The sequence below is a fragment of the Panthera onca genome, chromosome B2 (genome assembly GCF_046562875.1).
Source record: "Panthera onca isolate mPanOnc1 chromosome B2, mPanOnc1 haplotype 2, whole genome shotgun sequence".
In the NCBI taxonomy this organism is placed as follows: domain Eukaryota; kingdom Metazoa; phylum Chordata; class Mammalia; order Carnivora; family Felidae; genus Panthera; species Panthera onca.
In genome coordinates this window covers 67,890,335-67,908,274 of record NC_138343.1, presented here as the reverse complement: position 1 = coordinate 67,908,274, position 17,940 = coordinate 67,890,335, and the positions used below count along the sequence as shown (strand labels likewise).

The window sequence follows — 17,940 nt, the reverse complement described above, 5'->3', positions numbered from 1 at the left end:
TATTTTAACAATATTTAATATCGCACTGATAAAACACTAAAATGTATTGTAAAATATTCATCAAATACTAACATCATCATAGTATCATAACAGATGTGTTTGTTGGCTAATACCTATCACAGTTATAATTTTTTTAATAGTTCTTTTTGAAAAATAAGCTAATGCACTGTTATGAGCTAAGGTTTGCTTTTTTTTTTTTTTTTTAAGTTTATTTACTTAAGTAATTTCTTTACCCATTGTGGGGCTTGAACTCATGACCCCAAAATCAAGAGTTGCATGCTCTCCCAACTGAGCCAGGTAGGGGCCGCTGAGCTAAGGTTTTTCTACTGAACTGAATTAAAATAGAACTTGACATATTTCTCAGATTAAAATTTTTTTTTATTTTTAGGGGCACCTGGGTGGCTCAGTCGGTTAAGTGTCTGACTTTGGCTCAAGTAATGATTTTGTAATTCGTGAGTTCGAGCCCCACATCAGGCTCTGTGCTCATAGCTCAGAGCCTGGAGCCTGCTTCAGATTCTGTATCTCCCTCTCTCTCTCTTCCCCTCCCCCACTCATGTTCCCGCGTGCTCTTTCTCTCAAAAATAAATAAACGTTAAAGAAAGTAAAATCTACTTTAAGAAAAAATTTTTTATGTCATCCCCTTTCATTTACCAGTTTTCAGAGTAATTATTTGGAACCTAAGCAACCTCCAAAGGTAACCAACTGGGCGCTTTTTTTCTTTTGGGGGAGTAGGGAGATGATATCATTGCGAGCTAAAAAAAAAAAAAATTAATATATTTGGCATATTTCAATAAATAGCAGTTATGAAACCTTTTGTGACTCATACAGTCCCATTACTGGTCAGTAGGAGCCCTTTCATTTTAGCTCCTGTGTCTTTTGAACATGTCCATAGTAGTTTTTGACTGCTTCCATGCTTCCTGATATGAGTAAATGATCTAGATTTATCTCATACACTCCTGCTCCAGACCTGGAGTCAGCCATTTCTCTGAGGAGTTCTACTTATTTTTAGTGAGAAGTAGTATTCAAAAACATAAATATGGGAAATAGAATTGTTCACTTCTATCTAAGAGAATATATATAATAATTTCATGCCATTCTCTCCAATCCAAGTTTAAAATTATGAGATTGTTACTTCTTTGACTTTACTTTTGAATTCCTTTGCTCTAACACTGAAAATCTTGGATTCTGGAGATAATAATAAAATTGCTTATTTGTTTTATCGATATATGTGTTTACACATATACAAAAAATAGCAATACCAATATTATTAACAGTATTACTGAATGCACTTAGAATTTCTTTGCAATTCTGTTTGACCTTAAAATATATCACATCAGGAATGCATAGCCACAGTATTATTTTAATTTAATTTCATTTGAAATAATTCTTCTGTGTGTTCAAGCCACCAACCAGATATATAATTAGGTCATTAGTTTCATCTTGGTTTTGATTTTTTTAAAATTTCCTATTTAATTTTGCTTTATAATCATGTAAAACATTTACATGGTTCTCAAGTCAAATCTACAAAAAAGGTATGTTTGGAGATATCCGGCATCTATCCCTAATTCCTACACTGTTTCCTCCCTTCTAATCAATTATTTTTAAAATTAGTTTTTAGTGTATCTTTCTTTTAAAAAAAAATTCCCTATATTCATTCTCCCACCTTCACAAACAAAGGGTAGCACATTATCTACTGTGATCTGTACTTTGCTTTATTCATGTTATTAAAGATCTTAAAACTCACTCTATAGAATATTAAATGAGATCTTTCTCTCCTCTTACAGCTATGTACACTATAGTTTATTCAACTACTCCCTGTTTCTAATCTTCGCTACTTATTACAAACAGTATTGCATTTCATATACACACATATATCTAAAGGTAAGAAAAAGACTTAGGGGAAGATGGGGTGCCTGGGTGTTTCAGTTGGTTGAGCGTCTGACTCCTGGTTTCAGCTCAGGTCACGATCTCACACTTCAAGGGTTTGAGCCTCATGTCAGGCTCCATGCTGACTGTGTGGGGCCTGCTTGGGATTCTCCCTCTCTCTCTGCCCCTACTCCTCTCATTCTCACTCTCTTTCTCAAAATAAATAAATAAACTTAAAAAAAAAAAAGATTTAAGGGAAGAGTAAATGTGGTAAGAGAACTAATTTTCATTGAGTTCTTTCTACATGTCAAACACTTTATTTACTGGGCTATGGTAGGCACTTTATATGTTACTTCATTTACTTCCTCAAAAACCCTATCAGGCAGAAAACAATCCATTTACAAATCAGAGAGATTAAATGAACTGGACCAAAGTTAGAAATTTGGGCATAACTGGCACTTGACCTAAGACCGGGGTCAAGGTCTGTGCTCCCCCCACCTCCCCACTATTTAAGATGGATGGGGTGAAAACAAAGTCAGTTATTATTTTCCAACTACATGGACAGTTTTAATCATCTACCCAAAGAACATGTTATATAACTGACACAAATACCTATTAAAACTATACTTCTCAAATATGCTCATGCTCACATTAAAAACATATGTAAAAAATACTGGATTGATATAAATAATACTAAAGGGAGTAAAATACTTACTTGGATCATTTAGGTCTGACAGGCTTGTTTTCCTTTCTTTCAGGTTTGTGAGTTTGGCTACTTTTGCCCTAGGTAAAATGACTTTCCCATTAGTCTGCAAATAATTCTGTCTACTATCATCACAATTCACAATAATATCAACTGGAATCTTTCCCAGACTGTTGCCATAAAACTTCTTGGATGATAATGCTGTGTTTTGTGACTTCTGTCCTCCAGAATTCTGATGAATTGATGTTCTTAATAATGGTCCAGTAGATTCACTCAAAGTTATAGCTTGTCTGCAATTTCTTTGCACATCCTTAGGAAAAAGAATACCACAACTTTGGCATTTTGTCTGATTTTCCTTTTCTTTTCCACATTTTGGACAATACCCACACTGGTTAGAAACCTTAAGTTCCAAAAGAATAAAAAAATCAAAAGACTTTGGCATTTTATTTCAACATTATGGAATAAAAAATAAGATTTCAAAATTAAGTCTCTCACTCCACATCATCATCACCATGGCTGCCAAAAAATCCTGAATACATCATGTTACTTGGGATTTAGCATCAGGATGCTGGAAGCAATTTTCGGGACCATCTTAATCCAGCAATCCTTACGTTGGACCATGTACACTACTTAAGGGCTATATAAAGATTTTCTATGGCATACAGAATGTAAATAATCTTAAGGGAATCAACATCTAAAATTCTCAATTTCCACATATCATTCCAAAACCTGACTTGATTATGCCTCTGATGTCAAGCTATCTCCTGCCAGATTTGTTCTCCTACTTAAAAAAACAAAACACTTCCATTTGAAATATTACAATGGTGCATTGCCCTGGAGTATAAAAACCACCAAACCAAACCAAAGGATAATTTAAATGTTGGAAAAAAGAATCAATTTTAAACACTGGTTAACAAAAACTTTTACAAGACAACTGATTTCTAAGACAGTGCTTCAAAAATATTTTAAGGAAGGCCTAGTGTAGGTTACAATTGTGAGATTATTAAAAATGTTTCTTGATAGTAGAGCTTCCTGTGATTTGGGGCATATAATTTAGAAGAAGTTTAAGGATTATTTTCATACTCATGTACTTATTTATGTGAAAAAGGTTCTTTAGCACTTAGATCTTTAAGAAGCAAAAATATGAATAGATGTTGAATTGTCTCACTATGCCCAGCATAATATTTATTCATAGACACAGGAAGTAATTGAAAAAAACAATCAGTATCTCTAATTAAACATGCATTTCCAATAATTTTATGTCAAATAACTTATCAAACTTTATAACATATAGTTTTAATCAAGTGTGCTATTAATAACAGAAATAACTCAATCAAAAATAAATTTAACACTTTGAGTCTTATATAATAGGAAATAAGTGGATAAATACTTCTGACAGTGAAATAATAGAAAGAAATAGTAATTATCAAGTGTTATAGTATTTGGATGCTACCAGATCCATGTATGAGGAGAGTGATTTAACCACTCTCTATTTTAAAATGTTACTCTTTGGGGGCACCAACTGGCTCAGTCAGTTGGGCATCTGATCTTGGTTTCGGCTCAGGTCATGATCTTACAGTTTGTAGGTTCAAGCCCCACAGTGGGCTCTGTGCTGGCAGCATGGAGCCTGCTTGGAATCCTCTCTCTCCCTCTCTCTCTGCCCCTTCCCAGATTGCGTTTTCTCTCTCTCAAAAATAATAAAATAAAATGTTACTCTTTTCACTGTGTCAACTATTACATCCTATGTAACCATTTAATCTTGAAACAAAAAATGTTCAATGTCAACTTAAAAATATGTAAGAGAATGTATAGTTGTTTAAAATTTTTTAAATCTTTTAGGTGACAGAAGTCATCAAGTAGTTGTAGGAGGAACACGTATAAACATAAATTTCAAAATTCACTGAGCTAAAAGCTTAAGTTCTGGACATCTTATTCCATGTAAATTTATACCTTAAATACACTTAGGAAACTGTCTAAAGACCACTGGTCTAGTCTTTTCTTGTTTTAAACAAGGGAAAACTGACAAAAACTGTTTCCCTTGTCTTACATGACTCACAACAGAGCCATTCTATCAAACCATGTTATCTATTCAAGGATCTACCCCAGATAACAACAAAGAATGAAATCAAGCTTCAACCAAGGCAAAGCTGAACTCAGAACATTGTTCACTATCACAGCATATGTAGATTATAAAAAAAAAAAAAAAAGAACATGTCTCTTTCTCTGCCAATACATAGCAGAATTCTGTTATACTATTTGTGGAGTCTAGGTATAAGGAATTTTTTTCTCATAGCACTTGTGATAGTGCCCTGTGTATTTAGGATGTATAGTTAACAGGTGAACTATGCAAATAACTCATTAGACACAAACATGGGACAGATTATCTACCTCTCGAATTTTAGCCTATTGTCAATAAGGGAAAGAAATACTAGTATAGTTAACCCTTGAACAACACAGGTTTGAACAGCATATGTCCACTTACATGACAATATTTTTTTTGATAAATACAGTACTGTAAATGTATTTTATCTTCCTTATTATTTTCTCAACATGTACTTTTCTCTAGCTTACCTTACAGTAAGAATACAGTATACAGAGGCACCTGGGTGGCTCAGTTGGTTAAGCGTCTGACCTCAGCTCAGGTCATGATCTCATGGTTTGTGGGTTTAAACCCTGCATAAGGCTCTGTGCTGACAGCTCAGAGCCTGGAGCCTGCTTTGGATTGTTTCCCTCTCTCTCTACCCTTACTCCACTAGTGCTCTCTCTCTTTCTCTCTCTCAAAAATAAATAAACATTTAAAAAAATACAGTATATAATACATAACATGCAAAGTATGTGACAATCAACTGTGTTGTTGGTAAGGCTTCTAGACAACAGTTAATTAAATGAAGTAAATAAATGAATAAAATTCTGGAAGAGTTAAAAGTTAATATGCAGATTTTCAATTGTGCAAGGATCAGCACTTCTAACTCCTGTGTTGTTCAAGGGTCAACTGTACATTTAAATGAAATAATGCAATTATTCCCTAATGGACTTCAAATGGTTGGCCATGTCACAATGCACCTAAAAGGGAAACTCAAACAAAACAGCAGTGCCCATCTATGCATACCACACTGTGATAAAATACCTAATCATCTCAGAAAAATCTAAACCCCACTCTTTTCATAATAAGCAAAGAAATACTTCCATTTCTACATAGGTTTACAAAATATCCTGGTGAACCCCAAAAAAGTTTAAAGATATTAATTTATGTGGAAAACCAAGCCCCATCTGTTGTAGTGGGAATCAACTACATATAAGCTAACCCTGTCTTTTAAGAATCTGACACCAGAGGCACCTGGATGGCTCAGTTGATTAAGTGTCTCACTTTTAATTTCAGCTCAAGTCATGATCTCATGGTTTATGAGTTCAAGCCCTGCATCGGGCTCCATGCTGACAGTGCAGAGCCTGCTTGGGATTCTTTCTCTCCCCCTTTCTCTCTGCTCCCACCGACAGTGTGCACACTTGTGTTCTCTTTCTCTGTCATAATAAATACATAAACTTAAAAAAAATCTGTCTCCAATTTTTCATTGCCTATAACAAAGATAAATAGGACATATTTCAATGGAAAGAACCCCATGAAAAGGTAATACTCCCACATATTTCCTTTTATAAGTTGATACTAAACACAGAAAGCACATAGTATTCAAATTTCTGATATTAAAATGCAGAATGAACTATACTGTAAACTATTATCATATGCCTTCCATCAGCTAAGAAACACATACCTTGGAACTATTTGCAACAAAAACAAAATGCATGTTAGCTGAACCAAATATAATATTAAATTTTCCATGATAAAAACTACAGATTCAGAACTGTATCAACCTAACAATCTAAACACTATAATCTCAACACTGCTCAATTACTTTTAGTAAAGTGTGTATGAAGTTATATATTTCCATAATAATTTCATGTTAGATAAAATTTCTTTTGGAAAACAAAGACTAATTAAAGTCTCATTTTCCCCCTCTTGGTAGGTAGACTATTACAAAATAAAATAAATCCTAGTCAGTAACACATACTATCTGCCAGACTCTATAGATAAATAATAACCAAGTAAGCTTAATAAGAATGAACCTGTCTCTGATGAGACACCAATGAGATGTCATTTTTAGTAAATATCCTTAAGATGTATAATCTCATTAAATATCAAAGACTGTTTCCTTGTAAACAGTACATAGTGTAGCATTTCACAAGCTACATGTGGGAAAAAAAAACCACTAATCTTGTTTAAGAATTACAAATTACATTAAGGGTGGCTAGAATCTATTCTTTATGTTCACTAAGAACAGAGTAAGAACAACTGGAATGCAGTAAAGAGTAAAAGAAAGATTTATTTTAGATGTTAAAAAATTCTGAGGTTTTCAGCTGGCATGCTTAGGAGAGAGAAGGACAGTGTGTCCTTTCTGCTTCTTTACCTGGATCAAGCAATGGGCCAGGCAGCAGGGAAATGCCAGTATGGGCTAGGCCAACCTTAGGCTGGCACTCCAGGAGAATGATCAGATAAAAAGCAACTGAACCAATAAGTAAATGATGGGAGTCAGGCTTCTCAGTCAGAGAAGGAAGTTACAAATATGCAAAGTGAGAAAGGCTAAGATAAACACTGTGATATTAGATCAGAACTGGAACTATCAGTGTGAATGCATGCATTTTAACATGTACTAAATATTAACACATAAACACACATATATTTGCTAGTTTTGCCCACTGAGAGGGCCTCTACACATGATACCAATTAGCAATAAGCGTAACTAATGCCCAAATATAGTCCCTCCACTTATAGGAACAATGGCCCTTGGAGAAATACATAACTCTAGAGCTGAGACAGAGAAGATACAAAGAAGTCTAGACCATCTGGTTACATCAAAACTTAAGGAAGTATTCAAAGAATGATGTGGTTATGTCAAAAAGAAAGAGGAGCCAGCTTAAAGAACTTCCTGGGGGCCAAGACTGGGACAATCTGAGCATCAAAATAATGACAGTGACAGAGTATAACTTTTTTGAGTAAGAATCCATGTTGTGTCTACTATACTTCCAAAAAAAGAAAAGATCTATGTATTGAGCTGTATAAAGAAATAAGTAAATATAAGGAAAATTTCTACCTTAGAGTAGTACATCCTTTTATTATACTTTATATACACTCTACCTTACAGCAGCTCATCTTATTAATAAATAATACCTACTAATTAACTTTAAGGTGGACAAATATAGGAAAGTACATCTTAAGATAAATGTTATAATGTGAAAATTGTATGCATTCTGATATGATGCAATGATGAGATTATAGAATCACTTGAGAGGATTCTTTAAAAATGCATAAATCATGAAGAAACATACTCCTCACAAATATCAACTTAATGAAAGACAAGGAAGGACTAAGAATTATTCCAGATTAAGGAAGACTAAAGATTACAACAATGAAATATAACACAATCCTGAATTTGATCCCGTTCCAGTGAAGGAAATTAATTAGGTGAAATGTGAATGGAGTTTGTGGATTAGACAGTAATTTTGGATCCATGTTAATTTTAAAATTTTGACAATCATACTCTGGTTTTATAGGAACATGCCCCATTCTCTGCCCCCTCCCCTGCCTTTTCTAAGGAAACGTGCACTAAAACATTAAAGTAATAAATAGGCATATTTGTTGCTTATACTCAAATGGTGCAGAAACACACACATATACAGAGGGAAGGTGGAAAGGAGGGAGATAAATATTTCAAATGTGGAAAACTGAGGAATCTAATAGAAGTGTATGTAAGCTCTTTTATTATTTCTTCAACTTTTTTGCAAATTTAAAATAATTTCAAAATATTTCTGGTTGAGAGCTATTATTTGGAGTATGTTGCAGGAAGGCACTGATAAATTCTTTCCAGATATATGTGTTTTACATTTTGGATAATGAAAAAAATGACATAGTGAAAGCAGAAAAGTCTGCTTTAAAAACTTTCTAGGAGAGGCTCCTAAGCAGCTCAGTCACTTAAGCATCTGACTTCGGCTCAGGTCATGATCTCATGGTTTGTGGGTTCGAGCCCTGCATCTGACTCTGTGCTGACAGCTCAGAGCCTGAAGCCTGCTTCAGATTCTGTGTCTCCCTCTCTCTCTGCCCCTCCCCTGCTCATACTCTCTCTCAGAAATAAATACACATTAAAAAAAATTTTTTTCTAGGGACTCTTGGGCAGCTCAGTAGGTTAAGCGTTCAACTCTCAATTTCGTCTCAGATCGGTCAAGATCTCATGGTTCGTGGGACTGAGCCCCACACTGGGCTCCATGCTGACAGTGTGGAGCCTGCTTGGGATTCTCTCTCTTCTTCTCTTTCTTTGCCCCTCCCCCACTCAATACTCGCTCTCTCTCAAAATAAATAAACATTAAAAAACAAAACAAAACTTTTCTATGTCTCTTCTAGTGCTATAAGGAAAGATCCCCTAGAATTTAGTACGTACTAAATGTTATACTGATAAAAATACCAACTAATTGATTAGCAACAAAGAAGAATTTCTCTACCCACCTCTATATCAGTTAAACATTTTTTTGAAGCAGGAGACAGAGGAGATAGAGACTGATATGTGCTACTATGACGTTTCTGTGGTACTTTCCTTTTAATTTCAGACTCCAGATGTGATTCTGACTCTTCAATTTTCTTTGTTACACGATCTAAAGGAAGGAGAAAAAAAAACAAATGTACTGAAATTAAATCTTATAAATTCCTCACGACTTTTGCTATAAACAATATTAATTTATATTATCAAATTATTATAGTTTGATTAAATTAATGTTTCAAAATGTACAACAAAGAGTAAGCAAAACTTGGGAGCAGGGGAAGATGGCTAAGAGGATCCTGAGCTCACCTCCTTCCTCAGGCACCAAGGCAACAACTACATATAATGCAACTCATTCTGAAAATAATCTTAAGATTACCAGAACAAATCTTTATAAAAGTATAAAAGAAAGGACACATTGAGAGGGTATGAGGGGCAGAGATGCAGTCGGGAACAAAATCCCTGGCAGGTAATCCAAAAATGGGAGTGGTATCACAGGCGTGGAGGCCCTCCCAGAGGAGTGAGGGGATCAAGTTAGGCACCCTGGCTCTGGGAATCAGCCCCAAGAAGACAAGCTACACATAACACCTGGCTTTGAAAATCAGCAGTGATAACTCCAAGAGCTTTGAAAATCAGTAGGCCTTAACTCTGGGAAAGCTGAAGGCTATAAGGGAAAAAAAAAAAAAAAAAAAAGACTCTGCTTTTAAAGGATCAATGCATTTTATCACTTAGTCCAAGACCCAGGACAGAAACAGCACCTTGAAAAGCACCTGGGTTATATATGAAGGACATTCATTTGACTAAGTTTAGGGCATGTGTGAAAGGGGCAGGGATATACAAGAATAGAAATGCTGGGAAGCACCATTTTCCTTGCTCTTCTTCAGCCCAGCTAACTGGACACTTGCAGGTGCCAGTTTTGACATTATCTATCTTCCTTAGCAGCAGTGCTCATGCTACCCTGGCATTCCCCTGTGAAACCACTTTAATCAAACAGCCAAACCCCATGTGTGCCTCCAAAGCAACTCCTACAATGCCACACCGAGTGAGCAATCCTAAAGGGACAGTGCCCTGCCTACAACCACGCTCACAAAAGTTGTAGCTGGACCTCTCAGCCTGCTGTGCCAAGAGTTAACCTCACCCATCAGCAAGCCTGCAGCAGCTACAGCCAGGCCTTTCTGCCAGCCCTGCTCATCAGTGCACCCTGCAAAAGTGATGGCTTAGTCACAACAGGAGGGTGCACACACAACCTACACAAGGGATACCCCTGGAGCACCTAGTTCTAGTGACTAGAGGTAAGTGTGCTATTGGGTCTCATAGGATGCCTTCTATATAAGACCACTACTTTCAAGATCGGGGAAAGCAGCTGATCTATCCAATACACAGAAACAGCAAGAGCCAGAAAAAGGAGGGCACAGTGAGACACGTTCCAAACAATGGAACAAGACAAAACTTCAGAAAAAGAACTAAATGAAATGGAGATAAGCAGTTTACCCAACGAAGAGCTCAAAGTAATGGTCATAAAGAGGCTCACTAGACATGAACAAAGAGTAGATGAACAAATTATATCTATGTTACTTCAACATAGATATAAAAAATTTAAAAAGAACCAATCAGCTGAAGAATACAGTAAGTGAAATGAAAAATACATTGGAGGATGCAGAAGAATGGATGAACAATCTGGAAGATATGTTAGTGCAAAGTACCCAAGCTGAACAAAAGCAAAATTAAAAAAAAAAAAAAAAAAAAAAAAGCACATGCTAAGGAACCTCTAGGACAACATCAACCATACTAACATAACACATTATACAGGTTCCAGAAGGATGAGAAAGGGGCAAATAATTTATTTGAAGAAATAATGACTGAAAACTTTCCTAACAGAGATAGAGGAAGAGATAACAGAGATAGAGAGCTCCAAACAAGATTAACCCAGGGAGACCACACCAAGACAAATAAAATGTCAAACATTAAAGATAAAGCGAGAATCTTAACAGCAACAGAAGAAAAGCAAATGGTTACATGAAGGGGAAACCAAGGCTATCAGCTGATTTTTCAGGCCAGAAGGGAGTAGTATGATACATTCAGAGTGCTAAAAAGAAAAAACCCACAACCAAGAATACTCTACCAGGCAAGATAAGCATTCAGAATTAAAGGAGAGCTAAAGAGTTTCCCAGAGAAAAACAAGTTAAAGAAGCTCATCCTCACTAAACTACTTTACAAGAAAGGTTAAAGGGACATCTTTAAGCAGAAAAGAAATAGCCATAACTAGAAGGAAATTATGGAAAAAATTTTACTGCTAAAGCAAACATACAGTAAAAGCAATAGATCAATCACACACAAAACTAGTATGAAAGGTTAAAAACCAAAAGTAGTAAAATCAATTACGTCTACAAAAATTAGTCAAAGGATACACAAAATATAAAATATAAAATGACATCATATACATAAAATGTGAGAGGAAGAAGTAAAACGGTAGTGAATTTAGTATATATTGAACTTAAGCAACCAACAACTTAATAGACTGCTAAATATATAGGATGTTATATATGATCTTCATGGTAACCACAAACCACCAAAAAATATAAAGAAATGAACCCAAGCATAACACTAAAGAAAGTCATCAAATCATGGGGAAGAGAGCAAGAGAAAAAGAACTAAAAAACAACCAAAAACAATGAGCATGATGGCAATAAGTACATACCTGTTAATAATTACTATAAATGTAAATAGACTACTCCAATAAAAAGACAAAAGGTGACTGAATGGATAAAAATAAAAAACTAGACCCTTCTATATGCTCCTATAAGAGCCTCACGTCAAACCTAAAGACACATACAGACTAAAAGTGGAGGGACAGAAAAATATATTCCATGCAAATGGAATTGGAAAAAAAAGTTGGGGTAACAATACTTATATCAGACAAAATAGACTTTAAAACATAGACTGTAACAAAAGACAAAGAACGGCATTAAATAATGATAAAGGGATCAATCAACAAGAGGGTATACCAATTGTAAATATCTACGTGCCCAACACACAGGAGTACCTAAAAACATAAAACAAATATTAACAGACATAAAGGGAGAAATTGACAGTAAAACAGTAATAGTATGGGACTTTAACACCCCATTCACATCAATGGAAAAAGCATCCAAATGGCAAGTCAATAAAGAACCAGTGGCCTTAAGTAACATATTCTTAGGTAGATGGATTTAACACATAAATATTGAACATTTCATCCCCAAAAAGCAGAATACACATTCTTTTCAAGTGTACATGGAACATTCTCCAGATGAGATCAATTGTGAGGCCACAAAACAAGTCTCAACAAATTTTAAAAGACTGAAATATATCAAACATTTTTTCCAACAATATGAAATTAGAAATCAATTACAAGAGAAAAACTGAAGGGGGGAAAAAAACCCACCATCCCACAAACATACGGAAGCTAAACAACAAGTTATTAAACAACCAATGGGTCGATGAAGAAATCAAAGAGGAAATAAATACTTAGAGACAAATGAAAATGGAAACACAATCGTTTGAAAACTTTGGGATAGATCAAAGCAGTTCTAAGAGTGAAGTTTATAAAGATATAGCCCTACTTCAAAAAAAAAAAAACAAGAAAAATCTCAAATAAACAAATGTTCCCTTACACATAAAGGAACCAGAAAAGAACAAGGCCCCAAATTAATACAATAAAGAAAATAATAAAGATCAGAGCAGAAACAAATGAAACAGAGACTAAAAACACAATGGAAAAGAAATGAAACCAAGAGAAATTCTTTGAAAAAATAAACAAAACTTCTAAACCTTTTTCACCAAGAAAAAAAGAGGACTCAAAATCCGAAATAAAAGAGAAGTTACAACTGATACCATAAAAACACAAAGAATTATGAGATAACTATGAAAAATTATATGCCAATAAATTGGACAAACTAGCAGAAATGGATAATTCCTAGAAACATAATTTTCCAAGAGTGAGTCAGGAAGAAATAGAAAATATGAACAGACCAATTTCTAGTAACAAAACAAACTGGTCATCAAAGCTCTCAACAAACGAAAGTCTAGGACCAGATAACTTCACAGGTAAATTCTATTTAAAGAAGAGTTAATACCTATCCTTTCCAAACTCTTCCAAAACAAAAAAAAGGGAAGAAATGCTTCCAAATTCATTGTACAAAATCAATACAATGGTTGATTGTACCTGGTACCAAACAAAAACACTACAAAAAAAGAAAATTATATATCAACACCCTTGATGAACACAGATGCAAAAATCCTCAATAAAATATTAGGAAATTAAAAAAAAAAATTTTTTTTTTAACGTTTATTTATTTTTGAGACAGAGAGAGACAGAGCATGAACAGGGGAGGGGCAGAGAGAGAGGGAGACACAAAATCTGAAACAGGCTCCAGGCTCTGAGCTGTCAGTACAGAGCCTGACGCGGGGCTCGAACCCACGGAGCGTGAGATCATGACCTGAGCCGAAGTCGGACGTTTAACTGCTTAACCGACCAAGACACCCAGGCACCCCATGTTAGGAAATTGAATTGAACAATACATCAAAGGATCATTCACTACAATGAAGTGGGGTTTATTCCAAGGAAGCAAGGGCAGTTCAGTATCCACAAATCAATGTGATACATCTCAAAACAAAATAAAGGGTAAAATCATATGACTGTCTCAATAGATATAAAAAAGCATTTGACAAAATTCAGTATCTGTTCATAATGAAGACTCTCAATAAAGTGGGTTTAGAGGGAACATACCTCAACATAATAAATGCCACATAGGACAAACGCACAGTGAGAAGCTGAAAGCTTTTTCTCAAGACAGGGATTTCCACTCTCACCACTTTTATTCAACATAGGACTGGAAGTCCCTAGCTACAGCAATCAGACAAGAAAAAAATTATAAGACAATCAAATTGGTAAGGTAGCAAAACTCACTATTTGCAGATAACATGGTATTACATATAGAAAACCCTAAAGACACCACCAAAAAACTATCTGAAGTAATAAATGAATTCCATAAAGTTGCAGAATAAAAAATATATGCAAACGGGTTGATTTTCTGTACACAAATAACCTAGCACAATTTTTTTAATCCCACTTATAACTGCATCAAAAAGAGTAATATTATCTACAAAAAATTTAGCTGACTATGTGAAAGACCTGTACTGTGAAAACTGTAAGACACTGATGAAAGAAACTGAAGACAACACAAATAAATGGAAAGGTATACCATGTCATGGATTGGAAGAATATTGTTAAAATGTCCATACTATCTAAAGCAATCCACAGATTCAATGCAACTCCCATCAAAACACCAATAATATTTTTCAGAGAAGTAGCTCAAATAATCCTAAAGTTTGTATGGAACCACAAACCCTGAATAGCCAAAGCAGTCTTCAGAAAGAAGAACAAAGTTGGAGGTATCACAATATCAGATTTCAAACTATCCTACAAAGTTATAGTAATTAAAATAGTAAAGAAATGGCACAAAACAGATGCATAAAGCAATGGAACAAGATAGAGAGCCCAGACATAAACCTACACTTAGGTGGTCAATTAATCTACAACAAAGGAGGCAAGAATATGCAAGGGGGAAAACAGTCTCTTCAATAAATGGTGCTTGGAAAACTGGACAGTCACAGGCAAAAGAATGAAATTGAACCACTTTTCTTACACCCTACACAAAAATAAACTCGAAATGGATTAAAGACCTAAATGCAAGACCTGAAACCATAAAACTCCTAAAATAAAACATAGACAGTCAACTCCTGGACATCAGCCTTAGCAATATTTTTCTCTATCTGTCTCCTCAGGCAAGGGAAAAAAAGGAAAAAATAAATAACTGGGACTATAAAAGCTTTTGCACAGCAAAGGAAACCATCAATAAAACAAAAGGCAACCAAGTGAATGGGAGAAGAAATTTGCAAGTGTTATTATCTGATAAGGGATTAACATCCAAAATACATGAAGAACTTACACAACTCAACAACAAAAAGACAATCAGATTAAAAAATGGGCAGAGGATCTGAATAAACATTTTTCCAAAGCCAGACACATGAGGAGATGAATCAACATTACTAATTATCAGGGAAATGCAAATCAAAACCACAATGAGATATCACCTTACACCAGTCAGGATGGCTAAAATTAAAAAGACAAGAAGTAAGTATTGATGAGGATTGGTACAGCCACTATGGACAACAGTATAAGGGTTCCTCAAAAAACTAAGAAATAGAAATACCATAGGATCCAGTAATTTTGCTACTGGATATTCACCCAAAGAATTATAAAAAACAAAAACAAAAACAACTAAAAAACTAATTTGAAATGATTTATCCACCCTTATATTTATTACAACATCATCTGTAATAGCCACAATATGTAAGCAACTTAAGTGTCCACTGAGAGATGAAGGGATAAAGATGTGCCCCCCACACATACACACTGGAATATGACTCAGACATAAAAAAAAAAAAATGAAATTTTGCTTTTTGTGACAACATGGATGGACCTAGAGGGTACTGTACTAAGCAAAATAAGTCAAACAGAAAAACAAATACCTTTTTTTCCTAATGTTTATGTATTTAATTTTGAGAGAGACAGAGCACACAAGTGGGGAGGAGTAGAGAGTGAGAGGGAGACACAGAATCTGAAGCAGACTACAAGCTCTGAGCTGTCAGCACAAAGCGTGACACAGGGCTCAAACCCACAAACTGTGAGATCATGACATGAGCCGAAGATGAATGCTTAACTAACTGAGCCACCCAAGTGCCCCTAAAGACAAATACCTTTTAATTTCACTTATGTGTGGAATCTAACAAATCAAACTAACAAAAAGCAGAAAGTCCCATAAATACAGAGAACAAACTGATGGTTGCCAAGAGTGAGAAGTGGTGGGCAAAATGCGTAAAGAGGAGTAGGAGACACAGGCTTCCAGTTATGGAATGAATAAGTCACGGGGATAAAAGGCACACATAGGGAATAGTCAGTGGTATTGTAATTGTGTTGTATACATACAATCATGTGATGGTAGCTACATTTGTGATGAACACAGTGTAATTTATAATCGTTGAATCACTATGCTGTATACCTGAAACATGCATTATTTCATGTCAACTATACATCAATAAAAAGTAATATTAATAAAAGAATAACCAGAACTTTAAGTTGTAGCCTATAATCATGTCCTGGTAGCTTTACTTTTCACTCCTCACCAGGATCTGCACACACTGTGGACCACTCTCATCAAGCGTACCAATATTCTCTTCAGTTTATTCTGTTTTTAAGACAGCAGAGGGACTTCCCACAACGAACCAGTCAATCAATCTGTCTCTCTCTCTCATACACACACACACACACACACACACACAAAGTTAGTGACTCTTCTTAGATTAGTAATAAAAAAACAATTCAAACATTGGGTGCAACTGTTTAGATAAAGGAAACTAAACTAATATTCAGCCTAATGGTTTGTTATTCAAGAAATACAAAAGGATTTTCCTCACTATTTTTCAATGCAAATTTAACACTTTTCATTAAGGACATAATTAGAATTTTTAAGTGATTGAATGAACACCCAAAACAGAATAATTTATTACACTCTGACTTTATCAGCAAAGATTTAAGTATGCAAGACAATACATGTTTCTAAAACACAAGTTAATGAGTCTACAAACCAAAATTTTCTACCTTCATAATCCCAAATTTGTTAAATACTTCCATATTCCTATCTTCAATATCCTCTTTTAAAAAAATTTTTTTTTGAGTTTATTTATTTATTTTGAGAAAGAAAGAGCAAGCAGGGAATGGGCAGAGAGAGGAGAGAGAATCTCAAGCAGGCTCTGGGCTGACAGGGGCTTGAACTCACAAACCATGAGGTCATGACCTGAGCTGAAGTCAAGAGTCTGACACTTAAGCGACTAACCCACCCAGGCACCCCGATATCCTCTTTTTTAAAAAAGTGTATTTATTTTGAGAGAAAGAGAGAGCGTGTGCATATGCAGGTACATGAGTGGGGTAGGGGTAGAGAGGGAGAGAAAGAATCCCAAGCAGGCTCCACACTGCCAGCATAGAGCCTAACATGGGACTTGAACTCACAAACCGTGAGGTCATGACCTGAGCCAAAATCGAGTCACTTAACCAACTGAGCCACCCAAGTGCCTCTAATATCCTCTTATCTTTGAATTTTTTTAAAGAAGGAGGTTACCTACACATACAAATCAATATTATGTAATATTTCTGAGTCTGAAATACGATACTGTCTTAAGAAGCCTACACAATTTGGACACCTGGGTGGCTCAGTCGGTTATATGTTCGACTTCGGCTCAGGTCATGGTCTCACGGTCATGAGTTCAAGCCCCACATCAGGCTCTGTACTGACAGCTCAGAGCTTAGAGCTTGTTTCAGATTCTGTGTCTCCCTCTCTCTCTCTGCCCTCCTCCTGCTCACACTCTGTCCCTCTCTCAAAAATAAACAAACATTTAAAAAAAAAAAAAAAGAAGTCTATACAATTATTCTTGTTACTGTAATCACAGAGTTGCACTAAGTGAATTCTACCTTTCCAGCATTTGTACAGTTCAAACACTTTACTTTCCTGGACAAGAAAGCTGGAAATCTAAATAATAGCTGACTTCTCCTTGTGCCTCCTTCCTCACATTCAAGGGAATTCTACTAACAGCTCTTAAATTCATTACTTCCTCTCCAACACCACTGACAGTACATTTCAGATACTTAACTCTTGGCCTAAATTGATTTCCCTCACTCCAAATGAATCCTTC

The 17,940-nt window shown here is 35.3% G+C and overlaps 1 protein-coding gene across 6 annotated transcripts in view; it reads right to left on the bottom strand.

Moving 5' to 3' along the window:
- SENP6 (SUMO specific peptidase 6) overlaps window positions 1–17,940 on the bottom strand; it is a 115,070-nt gene that overhangs the window by 42,756 nt on the left and 54,374 nt on the right. For 5 of the 6 annotated variants that reach the window (XM_060615981.3, XM_060615984.3, XM_060615983.3 and 2 more), the window contains 2 exons: window positions 9,120–9,265; window positions 2,582–2,879 (listed from right to left, as the gene is read on the bottom strand). In XM_060615981.3, coding sequence (XP_060471964.1) covers window positions 2,582–2,879; window positions 9,120–9,265 — 444 coding nt within the window. The remainder of the gene's footprint in view (window positions 1–2,581; window positions 2,880–9,119; window positions 9,266–17,940) is intronic. The other variant, XM_060615987.3, reaches the window with a different exon arrangement.